Source organism: Stylophora pistillata, chromosome 12 (assembly GCF_964205215.1).
Source record: "Stylophora pistillata chromosome 12, jaStyPist1.2, whole genome shotgun sequence".
Taxonomy (NCBI): domain Eukaryota; kingdom Metazoa; phylum Cnidaria; class Anthozoa; order Scleractinia; family Pocilloporidae; genus Stylophora; species Stylophora pistillata.
The window spans coordinates 20,399,804-20,419,805 of record NC_142530.1 but is presented as its reverse complement, the minus strand read 5'-3'; the positions used below and the strand labels follow the sequence as shown (position 1 = coordinate 20,419,805).

The 20,002-nt window shown below is 42.1% G+C and overlaps 2 protein-coding genes across 4 annotated transcripts; both read left to right on the top strand.

The window, feature by feature from the left end:
- The first annotated feature begins 1,379 nt into the window (after positions 1–1,379).
- On the top strand, positions 1,380–19,769 carry LOC148719185 (putative serine/threonine-protein kinase pats1). 2 transcript variants are annotated; one of them, XM_088740269.1, is made up of 8 exons: positions 1,385–1,561; positions 13,328–13,485; positions 14,093–14,132; positions 14,705–16,914; positions 17,227–17,275; positions 18,017–18,259; positions 18,682–18,759; positions 18,845–19,769. In XM_088740269.1, exons 1-8 carry the CDS (start codon positions 1,504–1,506, stop codon positions 19,039–19,041), a joined length of 3,033 nt encoding a protein of 1,010 aa, XP_088596395.1. In that variant the 5' UTR covers positions 1,385–1,503; the 3' UTR covers positions 19,042–19,769. The 2 variants fall into 2 exon arrangements, with proteins under 2 accessions (XP_088596396.1, XP_088596395.1); XM_088740270.1 differs by lacking the exons at positions 18,682–18,759; positions 18,845–19,769 and having other exon boundaries at positions 1,380–1,561; positions 17,955–18,153.
- Positions 5,231–12,568, top strand: LOC148719186 (uncharacterized). 2 transcript variants are annotated; one of them, XR_015993719.1, is made up of 2 exons: positions 5,231–12,404; positions 12,483–12,568. XR_015993719.1 is itself a non-coding variant. In XM_088740266.1 (2 exons), exon 2 carries the CDS (start codon positions 5,922–5,924, stop codon positions 12,150–12,152), a length of 6,231 nt encoding a protein of 2,076 aa, XP_088596392.1. In that variant the 5' UTR covers positions 5,231–5,656; positions 5,735–5,921; the 3' UTR covers positions 12,153–12,568. The 2 variants fall into 2 exon arrangements, 1 of the variants encoding a protein (XP_088596392.1); XM_088740266.1 differs by having other exon boundaries at positions 5,231–5,656; positions 5,735–12,568.
- Positions 19,770–20,002: the final 233 nt, after the last annotated feature.

The following is a 20,002-nucleotide window of genomic DNA, read 5'->3' as shown; positions in this document are numbered from 1 at the left end:
AGTTTTAGCAATTCCGATGGTCAGACCGAGAAATCCTTCTCGTGGGAAAAGGACGGAGGGGTGATCATGAACAAGGTAATTATAACGGATTGCTCTGTCATGAAACATGTTTGTTGAGTGTTATGGAGAGCTCGTAACAATATTTGTCGTCATGTCTTCCTGCACATTATGCTTCTCATCAAACGTTAGAATAAGGATAGTAATTAAGCTGTTAAGGGAAAAGAGTGTCAAGGTTTCCTCCGAATATTCTTACCTGTCACGTCTAAAGAAATATAACATTAAGTAAAGTTAAGGTAATGTTTCCTAGGATAACGGTTATGAAACAAGTTGCATATCTGCATGAATTCGGGCTTTCCATGATGTATCAGACCGTTAAACGGAAAACAACGCAAAAGAGATGCAGTAAATGCTTTCATTACGAGTAAAACAGTCTTTTGTAGAGAACGTAATATAAATTTATGTTTTGTAAACTTCGTTTTTACAATTCAGTAAAATCAGGTGTAAGATGGAAAAACCTCACGTGGACGCGAAGGAACAAAACTAAGGATTGCCAAGTTTATGTCAAATTGGATGTTCATTAACCAGACTTTGCATTGTTTTGGCACTCTCCAAAGTCTGCTTCATAGATAACTGGGGAAAAGATCAGCCTATTAAATAAATTCCGTTTTAACTACTCTCTTCTTCATTGCAACACGTGTAATGGAAGGTGAAGGAAAGACCAAAATGAAGACTTAATGGGTTAAAGAATATGTGATTGGTATTTCTTTTGAAATGCATGCCCAAGTTAAAAAAGTGATTCAAGTTGTTCCCAGGGGCAGATCCGGCAATTTTTAACAAAACAGGAAACACAGAACTTTAATTTACCATTTTTCTTCTAGAGTCTAAATTTGGAATGAAATGCTTCAAGATATTAAATTTCGAGTACTTCAAGTTGAGTAGTGAATATGCAATCCTGTTGTTAGCTTCGCAGCTCGGATAAATACCTAGTACTAGCCACTGACAGGGAGCTGAGAAGTTGTTAATCATTTGGGATGTTTTCAGACTCAAATAATTTAGTTTGATTTTTCTTATTTCAACTTATTTTCTTCATTCACTTTCAGCTTCAACCCCCGAGAATTCCTTCCTTTCCGGTTAATTTCCCTTCCTTTCCCTTCCTTTCCCTTCCTTTCCCTTCCTTTCCCTTCCCTTCCCTTCTCTTCCCTTCCCTTCCCTTCCCTTCCCTTCCTTTTCCTTCACTTTCCTTCCCTTCCCTTCCCCTTTTCGTAATGTATTTCTCTCGGTTTGACTTCTTCAGATTTCAGTCACGCCACGCATAAGTTAAAAAGGAGGGGAATGGGTTCTAGTTTCGATTCGTGACAGCTTGGGGCGTCGATCTTGAGTGTTCCGGAATGTTCAGACGCATCCATCGTTTTCCGCTCTAGAGATCAAGTAGTATATCGAGTAACGACATTAGATTTTTTGATTTAATCCGTGTATTACGAAGCTAAAGTTTGAGCAATTCCGATGAACAGACTGAGAAAACTTTTCAGTGGGAAAAGACGGAGGCGTTATCATGAACAAGGTAATTATAACAGATTACTCTGACACGAAAGAAGCCTGTGTCAAGAAGAACTCGTCGCATGCAATATTCTGCAATATTCATCGTTATGTCTTCCTGAGTCTTTCTTATGTATTACGCAGACTATCAAGTGTGCTATCTTCTCGCAGAATTCGGCTGGTGATTATACTTATAAGGGTTTAATTTAAGAATGTCAAAGTTTGCTTTGAATGTTTTGTTCTGTCACAACTAACTTAAATTAATGTTGGATTCCCGTGGATGTAGACTCAAATTATAAGAACTCTTGAATCGCATCGATCGAAACTGTAACGAATCCTTTGCCGTTCGGTACTACCAACGCTTTTGATCAAGTGTTCCACGTAGTCTGTAAACGTATAGTTCATTCAGTTTCCACGTGAACGTGGGTAAGAGTGAAAGGTGAGTCATGTTGAACACAGGCAAGAGCCTAAAATTTATAACGTTACGCACTAGTGGGTTTAATTTAAAGGCAAAAACCACGGCTTACTGTCTATTGCGAAGAAAAATGACTTCAAACAAAACGAACTATTCAAAATGATTTTCAAAACTTTCGTAAGTCCGGGCCATTCCTCCGAGACTCTTATACCTATCTGTTGTAGTGTGTAGTGGGAAGCATGAGATTTCATATCGCGAACCTAAACGAACGACCGTTGTCATCGGGTTTGTTAACATTGCAAACTATAATGATTTCAGAGCTGTTTCTCCATTAAACTTTATCCGAATTCATCTTGTGGAGTGGAAAACAGGAAATAATACCGATGAAAGTAGTATTTATCCGAGAACTGAAAGAAATTGCTTGCTCAATTTTAAATTTAATGCTAAAGGGGAATTGAAGCCTAAAATTGGACCATTTCTAGATTGCAACACATAGCTTAACTATCAATGTTTGAAAATTTTTTTCAGTCTTTGGGCTCAACTTCGCCTTGAAAAAATGGTTTTATACCGTGTTTTTACCCAATAGCACCGTGGCTCAGAAAAAGGATGTCAACGGTTAATATTACGACTCTGGTGGGGAAGAAAGATCAGAACCGTGAGACGCTCTTCCTTCAAAACTCGCGTGTAGTAGGATTGTCGAAGTTGAGTGACTTCTTATGGTGATGAATTCCAAAATTGAATAATAAAACATGTTTGTTACAGAAATTGTTTGGTTTCAGGCTGGGTTTGGATGCGCTGGGGATGTCATAAATCGATCGTTGAACATTTCTGTATTGTATATTTCGCCGTTCTTTAACTTTGCATAAACGGTTTTATATGGTCGCCCACGCTCTATTCATTTTACCCAGTTATCACGTTTTAAATATTCAATACTTTCATACACGAAATTTATTACCAAACCTCATCCGTTTAGTAGTCTGCGGGCGAGAGATCGATGGCGAAACTCAGCCCGGCTGTACAAAATCCCGAGCTCAGTTTAGTTAGTCATAAATCACATAATTAGCTGTCTCGTTTGCGTTTTTAGAGAGGTGTGTTTCCGCGTATGGTTTGTCTATATACTTCTTAGGAAACACAGTGTGAACATTTTCGTGGCATAGTATTAATTTCATTTTGAAAGAGAACTGGTTTTGTTTTGGCTTTCATTAGCTTTCATTAGCATCACCCATATGGACATTCACATTGCTTGCCTTGAAATACCACGAAAGGAATCGAATACCTCATGTCTACTTGTCTGAGTTAATTTCTAACCATCAGTAGTTTATTAATGGCATTGCATTTGTCTGTACTAATGATTAGAGTAAAGTCATCGCGAAACACGGAATAAGGTATCAAATACCAAAATCTTCGAGAAAAAATGGCTGGCAAAAATTTCACCGTCGCGAAAGACTCACGTGTTTTTTATCAACATTTCGAACCGCATTGTTACGAACGGGGCATGAAGTCCGAAATATCTGGAATACCCACGAAGTACAAGCTGAAGGAGGAGGCCGTCCCAAAGATATTCTGCGAAAGGCCTTCCAAAAATACTCGGCTTTCATCTGAATATCGTCGCAGTCAACAAGCGAGGTGACTGCGACGATAACGTAATATATGAACTTCCCAATGAATATATGAACTTCATATATATGAATATATGAACTTCATATATATGAATATATGAAGTTCATATATTTCATATATATATCTTATTAACCAAGCGCGAGGGCCGTACTGAGAGAATATCGGCCCGAGGTCTTGACAGTACGGACTGAGCGCAGCGAGGTCCGTACATAAAAGACCGAGGGCCGATATTCTTCCAGTACGGTCCCGAGCAAGCTTGGTTAATAAGAGATTTATAATACGACTGAAGTTCAAAGGGACACAAGTGCGGTATCGTTCGGGACCATTCGGGACAGTGCCCGGTCCAATACTTAGAGAATATTGGACCGGCAATAGAGCATTTTGATTGGTTGATTTTAGTTATTGGCCCTCTGACTGCCCGAGTCGTGTAATAAATATGAATATATGAACTTCATATATTCATTGTAAGCGAGGTTACGTTATGCAAAGTATGCAAATTATCATTTATTAGGGGACTCAAATTACAATTCGCTGCAGCTTTTCACTGTATTGAATGAGTATCTATTGCATTTGCAATTTGCTATGTTTTATGTGTTTCATTATGGCATGGATCTGCATGTGAAAGAAATACAACTGCATTTTTTTTGCCAGTTTCTCTCCTTGGTATGCCTTTAAACTCTTGGCAACAAAGACATTCGTCGACCGTAGCTTCTCAATATCCGCTGGAAAGACATCGATCCTTCAGTGTTTCCGATTCTCGTGATAATCGATCGCAATTTCTGATTCCTCGATGTTTTCTTCCGAGTCGACCGATTCTTCGCCTGGAAAGTAATTCAGCTCAGACTGGGTGGGCTTCAAACCACTCATACTCGCGAAATAAAGACCGATAAATTCAAAGTTTGCAAAGATACGCTGCCTTTTCGAGTGAGAGAGGTGTTCTAGTTCCCCACCACTGACGTCACATTCGACCGCTGCTAATCGTTTTGAGCCTACGGTCGTACTGCCGCAAAAGCGGGCAAAAAGGAACTTCAAACCTCATTTTCTCTTTTATGACAAAAAGAGAACGAAAATGAATAGCGAGAATTTATCTTACTCCCTTAAACCTAACCAGAAATGAGTGCAGAAAAAAATACAATTTTAGGCTTTAGTTCCTGAGGTTTGATAAATTTAACCAAATTCGTATCCCAGTAAGTTTGTAATGTAACTCGTACGCTGGGAGCAAGAAAATGAGTTCAGAATATTAAGATGAAAGCTGTCCTCGATGGGTTGCTTTTCTCGGTTCGAGATAAACAGAACACTTTACGAACAAGTCTCTGTAAGAATCAAACATCTTGGGAAATGGAAATATTCAACCCCCTCTTAAATTTTGCATGCAGTTAGGCACACAAGGGGATACCTTTTCAAAGGTTGCAGCACCCTTGTTGTCATGGCAACAACGGCTGCTTGTTGGAGGGCTGCGGCCTCATTTTCAAACAAAAGCATCGCAAACAAAGTGTAAAATGTTTATTTCTCTGTCTGAAACTAAATACAACATTACAAATTAGTACTTTTACCACATCAGTCGTCTTCACTTTGATACACTCAATTTTCCCTGGGGGTGAAGTTGAACACACCAATGGTGTTTTTATATCGGTACAGTTTCGGTAATTTTTTTAGGGTAAAACAGGCAAAATGTTTATCTGAGTTTTTCCAAAGGTACACCGATTCGGGAACTGAGACTAGCTACGATTTGAGGTACATGTTTTTAGTCTCGTGGAGTAGGTCCCCCTTGAAGGCTGATCAATTATTTTAAAAGACGACAGCCAGAGACGAGATTTCACTTCGGTATATTGCTCATAAAATAACATTCTTCCAAAGACTCGCACGTTTCATTTGTCTGAAACGTTTGTTGTACATGTTTAGTTGAACTTAGTCCGTGACGTTTTTCCTTTGTTCTTGTTTTTTCTTGTTGCGTTACGTTTTGGTACATATACACGAAGTACAGTTTAGTCACATGTTTTTTGGACTGTAGCTACTAACACGTGTTCTTATCGACGAGCTCTTGCGGCTGCAAACTCTTCCTTTTTTGTTTGGTTCGCACAAAATGTGAGTAGGATTTCGATTTAACGCTTGTTTTTAGGTATTCATTTGTTTATTCGTCCTTTTGTTTGTTTTCTTTCCCAGTTTTTCACCGTTAGGTAACCGATTTCTCGTGACATGTTCATACTATCAATTGTGATGGTCGAAAATTAAAGGAATATTACGGATAACGCGTCGAAGTTTTGTGCTATCCCCAACATAGTGAAAAAATTTTCTGTCCTACCAAGAGTAATTCGTTGAAGACAGTCCCTCTACCCGAATTTATTGAGGAATGATCGCTTCGAGTGCAATTGATGGTATAGGTGGAGTGGATCACAGGATTGTGGATCTAGGAATAGACCAAGTTGATTCAGGTTTGGAGATAAATCAAATGGACCCTGGAATGAGCCTGTCGGTTAAAGCCAACCAAGATTTTCCCCTGGACATTGGAGTCACAGCCTTTTCACCGCCGTCTGCTGATCTTAATCCACCATCAGCACTAGAAGCATTTGGATACTCGCTACGCCAGGACCCCCTGCCAAATACACAAATCGATTTCAGTGAAGTTCTGCGGCAAAAGGGTATAAGTGAACAACACCGACTGGCGAACTCGTGGAACAAAGTTGCTAGATACGTCGCTGCCGAAACGCAACAACTGCGTACTTGTCTTTACACAAATTGGGACCCCTCATCCGCCCAGAAAATGGTAGAGAGTTTAACCCTTGCCTGGAATTCCTTCGAAGCTATTCATGCAAAGTACGTTCCAGGAATTAATGAAAGGAAACGTCTTCACGAAGTAGGAGCAAGATTCCAGTCCCTCAAAGAAACAATGACAATGCTGATCGAAGAATGTGAAAAGAAAATGCAGTCAGATCGAGAAACACAAAGGCACGAAGATGAAATCTCTATAAACAGTGGAAAAACACACCGGAGTTCTGTGTCTTCAAAGGCCTCTTCATCATCTAGAAAGGAAAAGTTACGTACAGCTCTGTTAGCCAAGAAGAAGCTGGAGCTCGCAAAGCGAAGAGCTGAAGAGGAGGCCGAGTTAGCCAGACAAAATGCAAAAACTGAACTGAGGCGTTTAGAGGATGAGGCAACATTAGCCGAGCTAGATTGGAAAATCGAAAGGGATTACGATGAAGGAACTGGTCTACTGGGCGCAAATAATGAGGTTCCTCCAAATTATGGGACTGATAAGCTTCCATTCCAACACAGCCATAAACCTGCTCTTGAAGAGTCGGAGCCAAGTAGACTGGACATCTCTAAGAGGCCATGTAAGGCAATGCCAGATATTGCACCAGTAGATTACTCCACCCCCTTCGACAAGGTCCCCATGCGCGAAAATAAGGAAGACCGGCTACCAGTTACCAACTCCCGTCTCTCTTGCCATGAAGACCTAAACTCCTTTGAGTGCAAGCCTAAGGCTGTTCCAGTTACTAAAGAAGAGGAGAATACCCCTAAAGATCATGTAGCAGCTATGTGGAAGGTGCAACTCCTAAATGGTATTGTCCCGACTCAATTTGGTGGTAATCCAGCTGAATTTCCCTTCTTTAGGGAGCAGACCAGCACACATCTTGAAAGTGAGCTGCTGAATGACGCCCAAAGAGTTGAGTACTTACCGAAATTCTTGAAAGGTGAAGCGCTCAAAGTAATCCAAAGAAACCGAGGCTGCTCCTATGATGATCTCATGAAGACTTTAGAGGAGCGTTTTGGTCAACCCATCCAGGTGTCTCAGGCCTGTATTGAGGACCTCGTTTCTGGCCCTAGGCTCACCTATGGTGACAGTGTGAGTCTGCAAAACTTTGCTGAGGAGTTGAACACCGCATCAAAAATCCTGAGGGGTGATGTTGAGCGAGAAGCTAGTGCAGCTACTAATCTGAGAAGGATTGTAAACAGACTCCCAAATGACCTGATCACAAAATGGCAGACTCAAAACTATGAGATTGTCAGCAGAGGTAGAACTGCCCGATTGCAGGACATCGCAGACTTCGTCAAAAGGCAGGCCTCAATCCGAAACGACCCGGTATTTGGATCCCAGCGGCAAAGACGAGAAAACAAAGAGGAAAACAGGAATGCCCCGAGGAGCAAAGGGGCACTACTCCTGCCTGCAAAGAATACCACAATCTCATCCACACAAGTCGAGAATCAATTCAGAAAAAAACCCTTAGCCACCTGCTCCATCTGTAAGTCTGGATCTCATCGTTTGCAGCACTGCCTGATCATTTTGCAGTGCGATCGCGTGGCTGTGAGGCGTCAGTACGCAGCATCGTATGGATTTTGCTTTAATTGCGGCTGTCCCAAACCTAATCACAGCGGTTCCGCCTGCCCAGAGCCCCCAGCTTGTACCAAGTGCACTGGTCATCATCTAACATTACTGCATAAGGAGAATGACAGTGGCCGTCGCTTCAGGACAAGAGATCAGAAAGGAGATGTTGCGAATAATAATGCCAACCAACAAGTGGCTCCTGCTGCTACACCTCCCCTACAACCACAGGGTTCAAGACAAGAAATAGAACCTCCAGCGGGCAACAAACATCAGTCCTCAGTAAGTTCAAATGGCATAAGCACCGAAAGGGCTCAAGTCTTGCTGAACGTGTTGCCAGTAACTGTCACCACAGAGAATGGTGCTTCCCTTTCTACCTATGCGTTTTTGGACAACGGCTGTACTGACACTCTCATTGATAGTAAACTTGCTGATCAGCTTAATCTGGAAGGACCTTTAGAAAAAATTAGTATCAAAACGATAAGGAACAAAGAGGAACTGATAGAAAGTAAATGTGTGTCATTCACCCTAAGTCCTGTGGAAGGGTGTGGGCGTGATATAGATGTCAATGAAGCCTATGTCCTCCCAGATCTCAATCAGTCGGAACAAATTTTGCCAGAGAAAGTGGATTTTAAGGACTATCCCCACTTGCAAGATCTGACCTTTCCAGAGGTTGACATGAAACGAGTATCAATAATTGTGGGCAACAATGTACCCGCAGCACACTTGCAAAATGAAGTCAGGTTTCCACCAGACGAAAATGGCCTCCATGGTTATCGATCTCCACTCGGTTGGAGTATCGCAGGGCCCCTAAACAGTAGCTGGAGAAAGCAAGCGTCTGTTAACTTTCTGTCAGTCGGCACTCAGCATGAAGACCCAATTGAACGTTTCTGGAAGATCGAAGACTACGGAGCAACGAGGACAGGCGACAAACCACTGTCTATTGAAGATAAGCGAGCTTTGAAGATTCTAGAGGACACCACCACATTCGTAAATGGGCATTACGAAGTTGGCCTTTTGTGGAGGGAAGATGAGCCATGGCTGCCAAACAACTACACCCTAGCCAAAAGGGGACTGGAACTCCTTCGGCGACGCCTAACAAAACCTGAAAATCGGGAGCTTGCTGCCAAGTACCGCGAGGTCATGAATGAGTATATCTCAAAAGGCTACGCCCGAAAACTATCTCGTGAACAAGCAGCTATGGAGACTTCATACACCTGGTACCTGCCTCACCACCCAGTAATCAATCTCAACAAACCTGGAAAGCTTCGCATCGTTTTCGATGCCGCAGCCGAGTTTCAGGGCACATCCCTAAACAAGAAGCTCATCCAAGGCCCAGACATGACCAACAGCCTCATTGGAGTGCTGCTGCGCTTTCGGCAAGGAAAGGTTGGGCTGGCCGCTGATGTGGAAGCTATGTTCCACCAAGTAAGGGTGCGAAAACAAGACCAAGATGCTCTACGTTTCTTATGGTGGACTGATGATTACGGACAGCCCCCAGACGTCTATGTCATGGAAGTGCACATATTCGGTGCTACCTCCTCTCCTTGCGTTGCAAACTCTGTCTTGAGGAGAACAGCTGCTGACAATGCTGAAAGGTTTGAGAAGGGAGTCACTGCCATTGTTGAGAAGAATTTTTATGTTGATGATGCCTTACCGTCATTCAAAGACGAGAACTTGGCAGCCAGAGCAGCATCCAGCTTGGCAGAAATGTTAGTAAATGGTGGATTTCGCCTGACAAAGTTCATGTCAAATAGCAAAGACACCTTGTCCAAAATACCTGCTGAAAGAAGAGCCAAACCAGAACTGAATCTTGACCTGGATGAATTACCAGTGGAAAGAGCCCTTGGAGTACGTTGGTTTGTTGAGACAGATCAGCTAGGCTTTGAAATTAAAACTGTAACTCGCCCCGATACAAAGCGTGGGATCCTATCCACCGTCTGTTCTCTGTATGACCCCCTTGGCTTTGCTGCACCTGTAGCCCTCACGGCAAGAGCGCTGATACAAGATGTATGGAAGGCTAAGCTAGATTGGGATCAACCACTTAATGAACACTTCGTAAGTAGATGGAGATCTTGGACGACACAGCTGCAGTCCTTGTCAGAATTGCGCATCCCGCGTTGTTACTTTCCCCCCAGATTTGATGCGCTGAGGTGTAAACTACAGCTACACATCTCCGATGCTTCGGAAGCTGGGTACGGAGCAGCTGCATACTTGAGAATTCAGGATCCTGACGGCCCTGTCCACTGTTCATTCGTGATGGGCAAGGCAAGAAATGCTCCCATTAAGTTCACGAGCATCCCAAGACTTGAACTACAAGCAGCTGTCCTGGCTACACGCCTAAATAAGATGCTGAGAGAAGAGTTAGATTTGTGCATTCGAGAAACCAAGTACTGGACCGACAGTGAAATAGTGCTCCACTACTTAAGAAATGAGAAGCGCCGATTCCAAACCTATGTCGCCAATCGCGTAGAAGAAATCAGAGAAAACTCAAAACCCGATGACTGGAATCATGTACCGGGCACCTTAAATCCAGCTGATGATGTCTCACGTGGGCTGAACCCCTCACAACTGAGCTCAAATCACCGTTGGTTACGAGGGCCGGAATTCCTCTGGCAGCCAGAATCTGTCTGGCCCAATGCAGAGCTTAAGGAGGTTCCAGATGAAGTATTGGAGCTGAAAAAGGTCACCCACGCTAACCTTACCGACATAAGCACCGATCTCCGTACCAAACAACCAGAACCGTTTTCTGAGAACTCTTCAGCTGTTATATCCCAGTGTATCATCCATCGGATTCTAAGTGGCTGCTCCGATTGGAATCGACTCAGACTTCAAGTGGCTTGGCTTACTCGCTTCATTCACTTCCTTTGCAATCGGGAGACTGTTCAGAAGGGCCACCTTGCCTTAGAGGACTATAATGCTGCTACCGTAGTCATCGCAAGACTTGTCCAACGTTCAGCCTATTCCCAAGAAGTTAAAGACCTGAAGGCCAGAGGTGAAGTTAAGTCATCCAGTAACATTGTCAGCCTGAATCCAGTGCTTGATGACCGCGGTATTCTGAGAGTCAAAGGGCGCGTGACATCACCGCCAGTCGCTGACGCTGCTAGGAACCAGGTGATTCTGCCACGAAATCACCCAGTAACAGCCATGATTGTCCGCCATATCCACGAATCGATCGGCCACCTTGGCCGCGAGCACCTGATAGCAAAGGTACGCGAGAAGTATTGGATCCCTCAGATTAGAGTTTTGGCTCGATCCATCCTCGCACGATGTATCCTGTGCAAGAGGTTAAAAGCGAAGCCGATGACTCAGCAAATGGCTCCTCTCCCGAAAAGTCGTATGATGGCCTATCAACCTCCATTTTCGTACTCAGGCATGGACCTATTTGGACCCCTATATGTAAAGCACGGAAGAGGAACAGCTAAACGCTGGTGCTGTCTGTTTACCTGCTTAAATACTCGTGCGGTCCACCTTAAATTGGTTCAGTCGATGAGTACGGACGACTTCCTACTGTGTCTACGAAGATTCATAAATCGTCGCGGTGAAGTGCTTGAACTAAGGTGCGACCGAGGCTCAAATTTCGTCGGAGCTGAAAGGGAACTCAGAGAAGCGCTTAAGTCATGGAACCAACAACAGATTGATCGGGAATTGCTGCAGAGAGGTTGCAAATGGGTCTTTCAGCCCCCTACCGCTTCTAGCATGTCGGGGATCTGGGAGCGGATGGTGCGCAGTACCAAGACCGTTCTAAAGGCAATAGTCGGGACTCAAGTGGTGACAGAACCAGTTCTTGAAACTCTCTTCACGGAAGTCGAACGAGTGCTGAATGGCCGAGCACTCACTGCCAACTCAGATGACCCAAACGACTTGCAGCCGCTCACTCCTGCGCATTTTCTGATGCAAAGAAAGTCCATCTGCCTACCTCCAGGCGCGTTCGAGAAGGCTGATAACTACCGGAGGAAATGGAAGCAAGTCCAATTCCTGGCAGACCTGTTTTGGAAGCGATGGCTACGGGAATACCTGCCAACCCTGCAAATTCGAGGAAAATGGCGCAAAGCCCTGCCCAATTTAAAACCAAATGCTCTGGTCTTACTGATTGATGAAAACGCACCAAGAGGGCATTGGAGTCTTGGACGGGTCTTGGAGACCTACCCTGGGACTGATGGAATGGTACGCACAGCGAAAGTCAAATCGAAAGACTCCGTGTTCATACGCCCGATTCAGAAGCTGTGCCTACTGGAAAATGATTTTGAGAAGACCTAAACTTGAGCTGAACCAGGAGTTTTGGGCGATCGTCCAACCGAATCGTCCCAAGGCGGGCGGAATGTTTAGTTGAACTTAGTCCGTGACGTTTTTCCTTTGTTCTTGTTTTTTCTTGTTGCGTTACGTTTTGGTACATATACACGAAGTACAGTTTAGTCACATGTTTTTTGGACTGTAGCTACTAACACGTGTTCTTATCGACGAGCTCTTGCGGCTGCAAACTCTTCCTTTTTTGTTTGGTTCGCACAAAATGTGAGTAGGATTTCGATTTAACGCTTGTTTTTAGGTATTCATTTGTTTATTCGTCCTTTTGTTTGTTTTCTTTCCCAGTTTTTCACCGTTAGGTAACCGATTTCTCGTGACATGTTCATACTATCAATTGTGATGGTCGAAAATTAAAGGAATATTACGGATAACGCGTCGAAGTTTTGTGCTATCCCCAACAGTACATGTTGCGAACATTAGATGTAAACATCGCTAAATTATGCAATATCTGATTTTTGAGCTTCGTTCACGAATTGCCCTATGAAAACTAGAGGCCAGCCCACAGCTAATCAGCCCACAGCTAATCAGCGCACAGCTATATCCAACACGTGGTCATGGAGTAATTGTTAAATATCAAGGGAATATCCTCTTATGATATTCTCTTGTAAATAGGGGATATTACATGGCCTCGCGGGGATACGATACTTTATGTCCGAGTGCTGTAAGTATCTTTCACGAGTAAGCGAAGCGAACAAGTGAGAGATTATTTCAGCACGAGAAGATAAAATTCGTATCTCCAAGCGGTCATGTAAAGTTCTGTTTATTTTTATGGATACTAATGAAATTTCTACATAAAACACATTTTTTTAATTCATTTTCGAAACAGCAAAATAGTGCAATTAAAGAGGTCACCTATCGCAAAATGCCTGTCACAAAAATGTTGTGAAATCCGGAGAAATAAAGGCAATAATACTTATAAGCCATTTTGTAAATAAACTTCCAAAAGAACCGGCCGCGTGCCCGAGCGGGAAGCTCTCCTGTAATTGGTTAATTATGTTGGTAACCGTCATAGCGACGCTGCGCGTGATGAAGATATGATTGTTTAGTAAAAGGAAAAATCCTGGTATTTTATCAGTATCTATATAATAAATATTCATTCTAAACCTTTTCTTGGCTCTTTACTTTTACAGCCAGTAGTTATCCTCTGGAAAGTGTTCAGTTTGATCTTCCTGTAAGATTTGTAACATCGCCATCAGTCCGAACAACTATGCCAGTGGAGAAACCTCCAGATCGTCTAGGCCGGTTGTGGCGGTCTAATAGTTATCCTCAACTTAATATTTTTAAAGAGGTAAGGTGACAGTCTGCCCCCCCCCTTCTCTAGTGAGTGTTATGTAAAAATGAGGGAGATACTCGACCAAAATTTTGAATTTTTAGTTCGACCATAGCTTAATCTACTTGTTAACAGCACAACATTTAGACCTCCGTCAAAGATAGAGTAGTCTTTAAAGGCCTTCTATTGGTCTGTGATCCTGGTGCAGACTGAAAAAAAAGGACGGAGGCTGTGTTGAAGACTAAGCCTAACGTATGATTTTTGTAATTATATACAATGTAATAAGTGGGTAATCTTTAGTGAAAGAGTCACACTGCTTTTGATCGGAGAACGCTGCCTTACCGCGATACTAATGCGATTTATAAGCAATAAAACCTTTGAAAATTCATCTATTGAGACATGCATTTCGCGGATACATGTGTACTATCAACAGCGGTCGGAGAATCCAGCAAAAATTAATTGCCTTCTTTTTTGCTCTGAATTATTATTGTGCCTCGTTTGCAGAATTAAGGGCTGGAACAGGCTTTACTTAAATTAACGTCAATTTTCAATGTTTAAACCTAATCATGAAAATGGAATAAGAAACGAGCAATAGTATTCACCGTTGTTTTACGATAATGGACAGGTTCGTTCGTTTGAAGAAGACGATAACGAACATGAATCAGGTGAGTTTGTATCTTTCCTCGATTAAAGTTTCAGAAGGAAATTAATTGCTTGGTAATTATTTATGGAACATTTACGCACAGATTTCAGATTATTCAACTTTGTTTACTATTCTAGTTTATGTAAGGTTTGCACTCGGGGAGAGTTTTTCCGTCGCAGAGATTGTTCTCTAAAAACGAGAGAATAGTCCAAGTAAGGAAATGAAACAAAAAATCTATAACTATGATAACACGATGGTAGGTTAAAATGAAACTTTTGCACAAGCTTTAAAAAGAACAAAACAAAAAACTCTCCACAGTATACAAATGTTGTTAGGATCGCAGTGATGGACCTACGGACTCGTACGAACTCCTACGGACTTATCATCCGCTGATTCTACTGTGAATGATATATCTTCATTTGAGGTGATCCCATAACACCCACCGAACAAAACTCCATTCTGAACCAGAAACGACTATTTCTAGCCTAGAGTCAAATTAACTTACACTAAGAATGGGTCTCTAGATAAAAACTGTACTTCTTTGCATTTTTACTTTTTCTTTACTTTTTTGTTGGGCTCATTGTTTTGTTGCAGTTCCTGTGGAAATTTTTGCTCGAGGCCCTCAGGCCCTCGAAGCTTACAACAAAGCCATCGAAGAAGGAAAAACCAGTGTAAAAAGAGTGCCAATCATGTTAATTGGGCAAGGTCAGTCAGGAAAAACAAGTTTAAAGAGGTCACTGAAAGGAGAGGAATTCAATCCAGATGAAAGCAGCACCGTAGGCATCGAGACAGATCCTTCCTATTGTAGAGTGTCAACAGAAGTTTGGAAAATGGGAGAGGCAACCCGTGGAAGAGATTCAAACATGGAGCTAATCTCTTATGAAAGACACACAGCTCGATATATTGCCAGCAGCCTCGAGAAAAAAGAACTTCTCAAGCCCAGCCCATCTCGTTACGACCGTGTGACTGAGCAAAATGGAAGCCCATCTTTTCCAAATCATAGCGGTTTATCACTCGGTGACTCTAATAATAGTTCACTGGAGGTAACAACCGTGCCAGAAGAAATAGCATCGATGGTTACGAAGCTTCTTCAAGCTGTACGCGTTGACGAAGACAAAGATGAAATATTCTCAACTTTGTGGGATTTTGGCGGGCAATCAGTTTATTACTCTACACACCCACTTTTTCTGACAAGTAGGGCAATTTACCTTTTGATTTATAACCTTAACCGAAATCCAGACGAGAAATCTATATCTCGAGTAAAGCGAGGATTATTTAAGTCTATCAAAGACGTTCTTTGTAAGAAGAGTAATGTGGATTATCTCGACTTTTGGATGTCTTCGGTTTCTAGTTTGGTTTCAAACAGTGAGAAGCCGCACGAAACCTCTTCAACTTCCACGCAACCAGAGTTGCTGCAGCCCCCAGTTATTCTCGTCTTTACTCATGCTGACAAGCCTTACAAAGGTGCAGATCCTGAAGAGCTTGCAAGTGAGATTTTTGGCAATTTGCAGAGGAAAAGTTATGGTAGACAAATTCTCGACTACTTTGTCGTCGACAATACTAAGTCTGGGTGTAAGGAAGAGTGTCCAGGGGTTGTTCGTTTGAGAAAGGAGGTGTTTGACACTGCCAAGAGACTGCCTGAGCTGAAAGAGGTTATTCCAATCAAATGGCTGAGGTTTGAAAAGGCTGTAAGAGAGATGGTTAAGCACGGAAGAAAATGGACTTACCTAGAAAACGCGAAAAGAATTGCACTTGAGGTATGCGCAATTTCCACTGAAGGGCAGTTTTTAACTATGTTGAACCTTTTACACGACCAGAGAATTTTGATTCATTTTGACGACACTCCGGAGTTAAACAAAATCGTCATTTTGGATCCACAATGGTTGATAGACGTTTTCAAGAAGGTTATTACTATTCCGCCTTTCAAAAAATGCAAGAGAGAACATACAGAACTGTGGAAAAGGCTAGAGGAAAAGGGAATCTTGGAAAAAAGGCTCTTAAAAGACGCATGGGATCCCCTTTTTAACACCCGAGAAAATTTCAATTTTAACAGTCTTATCAACATGATGGAGAAATTTGGCTTGTTATGCCCTTGGCCGTCGTCCGATGAGAATGGGTCACCCAGTGAGTATCTTGTACCTTCCATGTTGATGTCCCCACCAAAGAATGTAACAGATTTGTTTTCATCTGCGGGTATTCCATCCCTTTTTTTGAAGTTTAAATCTGGTCAAGTACCAATAGGACTCTTTCCTCGCCTAGTACTGATGGTCATGCAATGGTGCACAAAGGAAGGTTACAACCAAGAACACCCTCAACTGCATCACAACTTTGTCAGGTTTTACACTCACCCAGCAAAAGCCATCTCTCTGGTTCTTCTCAGCCGTTCCTCTTCCATTGAAGTTGTTGTTCACCAAGGAAAAACGATGTCCGAGGATCCCAAGAAGGAAGGGATGAATCTGCCATCTGTATTCAGCCACGACACTTCTCAAATAGAGTTTGCGCATACTGTGTGTCGACAACTCGGACTAATTCTGGAATGCATGCGGAAGGAGTTTCAATGGTTAAAGAACATGGCTTACGAGATGTCAGTTTGCTGTCCGATCTGTTGCACACGAAAGGCGGTGGAACATTGTGAAAACCATCGCGTAAGTAAATGTAAGGAAGAAGAATGCTTTCACTTCTGGTCGGAGTCACAGTTGCGCAATCGTCAAAGGCCTCTTGTATGCACCAAGTCTGCGGCTACTGGAGATTACAGGGTTCCACTCGAGCGCTTCGCAATATGGTTTCCATTTTTGAAGAAACAGGTAACTTGCTATCTTTAGGGGTGTTCTATACAAGTTACCTATTTCCATATCAATTTTGTGCTTAGCATATCGAATGCTTTCTGATAGTGATTTTAGGGCAATACGTTCATACTTTTTCGTCAATGTCATACAGGTGCAACTTTTATTTTGCTCTCTGTCGATCCCATCGTAGTGAGGGAAGTAGGGTAGGGTTCTGTTAAACTTGAAGAATAAGACTGTGGGCTCACGCAACCCCGGAATGCGAGAGAAAAACAATACAGTAACTATCAAAAACAAAAACCAAATAACAACGCAACTATTATTACTCAACAGGTAGTCACTGACGAGGGTAACGAGGAAGCAGCATTAACTAGTACGGAAGGTAAATGAACATCTGTTTGAAAATTATGTAGTTAGTGGTTTTCTAGGTGTCATCGCTCTAAGGTATTTAAATTATTTCATGTGGTAAATGGTATCACAAATGTCGATTTTAAACCGTCTTAAATGCAGGTTTGCGGTGCGTTTATCCCTCGGATTGAGACGTATGAGTAAATTCGCCTTTCTGTAAGGCGAATTGGAAGACGAGAAATTGAATCATGTTTTAAGTGCTTACAGCGTCATGACGTGAGAGAAGATATATGAAAGTCATATATTTCAATAGCGTCAAGGTCACCGCAATAGCCCACTTCCGAATTACCCTTGGCCTCAGTTTCAAAGCGAGGCCTGGTGCTTAACCATTCTTGTGAAAGTGAGTTTAATTTGCATGTGAATGAAAACTTATAATCGCATGAAAGGATGAGCACCAGTACTCGTTTTTAAAATGAGGCCAAGGGTAATTTGGAAATGGGCTATTAAGGCGTGAACGGGATTGCTTATTCGGTTTGTTGTGTACTGCCTTGGTTTCGAACGGTCATTTACAGGTTTAAATCTCGTTGAATCCTGTTCTTTTTTCATACTTCATTTTCACAACCGGTGATGTTGTGCAATTTATATGATGAGATTACTTTCCTTCTTTTGCTTAATACTTTATTTATCAGCACGTTTTATATATTTCAACCAAGCTCGCAAGATGAACTGAACAGTGCCGAGAATATTTGAAATGAGGTCTTCATCGAAATTTTAGGGAAAGGTGAACAAGCCATTGTCCTCTCCGATGAGCTACTTCAGGCCCTTCAATTACGGACATGCGATGCAGACGGTGTTGTTGCTCTTTTACAACACAGTTTATCATTGGAACTATCATCCACAGAGCAGCCAGATCCAGAGACAAAGCGTCTCATTCGCTGCCTTTGTTCCAAAGCCCAATCTGCAGAGAGACATGATGTTGTCAAGAGGTTACGAGAGATAGCACCTTCTGGTACAACAGGTTGGTTGTTTGGGATATCTACATGATGCAGACAGTTAGATTAGCCCATATTCCTTTCCGTTAAGAACTATATCAGATTTACTCACGAACTGTATTTTGATATGAAATAGAAATGCTACATGTTGCTTCATTCGAAGACCAAGCTCAAAATGTGCCACTTTCCTAATTTAAATCCACATAAATCCACATTAAAAAAAAAATGGTGCTGAACACAGCTCATAGCATGGGTTTCACATTTTTGGATTGTGTCGGTAATTACGCGTCGTCTTCATGTGACTTGAGAATAGCCAAATGCGTGGTGTCCCGTGAAAAGTTTTGTTTTCTTTGCTCCACTCGTTTATTTCTTTACAGTAACCTCAATGAACACTGAGGAGAAAAATGGATAACTTGTTTCAATCCATTTTTTTCTATTTACTGTTTAGGACCTTTGTTGCCTGAGACGTGTGACATTTTAGATATTCCCACTCGTCAGAGAGAGAATTTGACAATTCACTTGTGTGGTGAGTACTTGTAACATTTAAAAAGATATCCTTCTAAATCACTGGAGCGGAGAACTGCCATAATAACTCTTACTCTGCATTTCAGGTGGAAATGAATGGAAGTACTTGGCGGAGCGAGTGGGCTTGAGTCAAGCAGAGATCCGTTTCCTTGACAACCGACTAATAAATCCTTGTGAGGCCGCGTTGGCTCATGCTCGAAAGCAGGGCTTTATACGCAGTGTGGGAGAACTATACGATAAGCTTGTGGAATGCGACTTCCCAACGTGGGCCGATTTATTGTAAAGACAAACGCATAATCGCTGCTGTCTACGTTTTTGTGTTTTTCTCTCTCTCTCGAATTCGAAACGATCATCTGCCATCGTTGAAACTTGCCATTGTTTCGTTAATTCATGGGACATAGCCGATTTTAGAACAGAATTGGCTTCAGCTCAGTTTAATCTTTTCATTCATTAAGTGCCATGTTCGCAAAGTAAACGGCAGGTTGAATTACCTCCGTGTTGAAATCCACGTTTTACACTAGGTTGTTGACTGTAACATTCTACATTGTCCTATGCCAAGCTGAATGGATTTTCCAGTGAATTGGAAACTAAACATTTATGAAAATTCTTCGCAAGAAAACTTTTGTATGATAGAATAGATGTATTCAAGTATCAAAGTAACCAGTTGCCACACATTCTGAGATACGTAGCAAAAAGCCCGCGATATCGAGAACAAGGAGTCAGGATCCTGGCTAAATATATCAATCAGTCTAAGGTATTAAAATACGTGGTGTGACGATCTTATCATACTGGTAGGGCCATGTCACTGTTGGTTTGACATATCAATTGCGAATAAAGTATAGGTAACAAGATTAACGGTTACGATAGACTGGAAGAGATCTTAGGTTGCCCATGCTTTTTTTTCTGATTACGGTTGACTTATAAGAAGCGATATAGCAAGTACTTTGAATGATTGCCTGAGGTTTGAATACCAACAGCTTTAACTTAATTGAATAAAGGATTATGGCTGTATGATGGTATGATGTGAAGGTGTAGTCTGATCGTTCGGGTGAGTGTAGTCCTGAGAAGGAATGTTGTCGGTGGCAGTGACTGACGTTTCGACAACCTGTGCGGAAGTCATCATCAGAGTCAAGTGAATGATTGTTGTCAGTAGACAACAATCATTCAATCTACTGACAACAATCTACTGACAACAATCATTCACTTGACTCTGATGATGACTTCCGCACAGGTTGTCGAAACGT

Excerpts from the sequence above, each read along its gene's own strand:
- LOC148719185 (XM_088740269.1), top strand. The coding sequence starts at position 1,504 with ATGAACAGACTGAGAAAACTTTTCAGTGGGAAAAGACGGAGGCGTTAT. Across the intron at positions 13,486-14,092 it reads AACTTAATATTTTTAAAGAG|GTTCGTTCGTTTGAAGAAGA; the intron begins GTAAGGTGACAG and ends GATAATGGACAG. Across the intron at positions 17,276-18,016 it reads AGCATTAACTAGTACGGAAG|GGAAAGGTGAACAAGCCATT; the intron begins GTAAATGAACAT and ends TCGAAATTTTAG.
- LOC148719186 (XM_088740266.1), top strand. The coding sequence starts at position 5,922 with ATGATCGCTTCGAGTGCAATTGATGGTATAGGTGGAGTGGATCACAGG.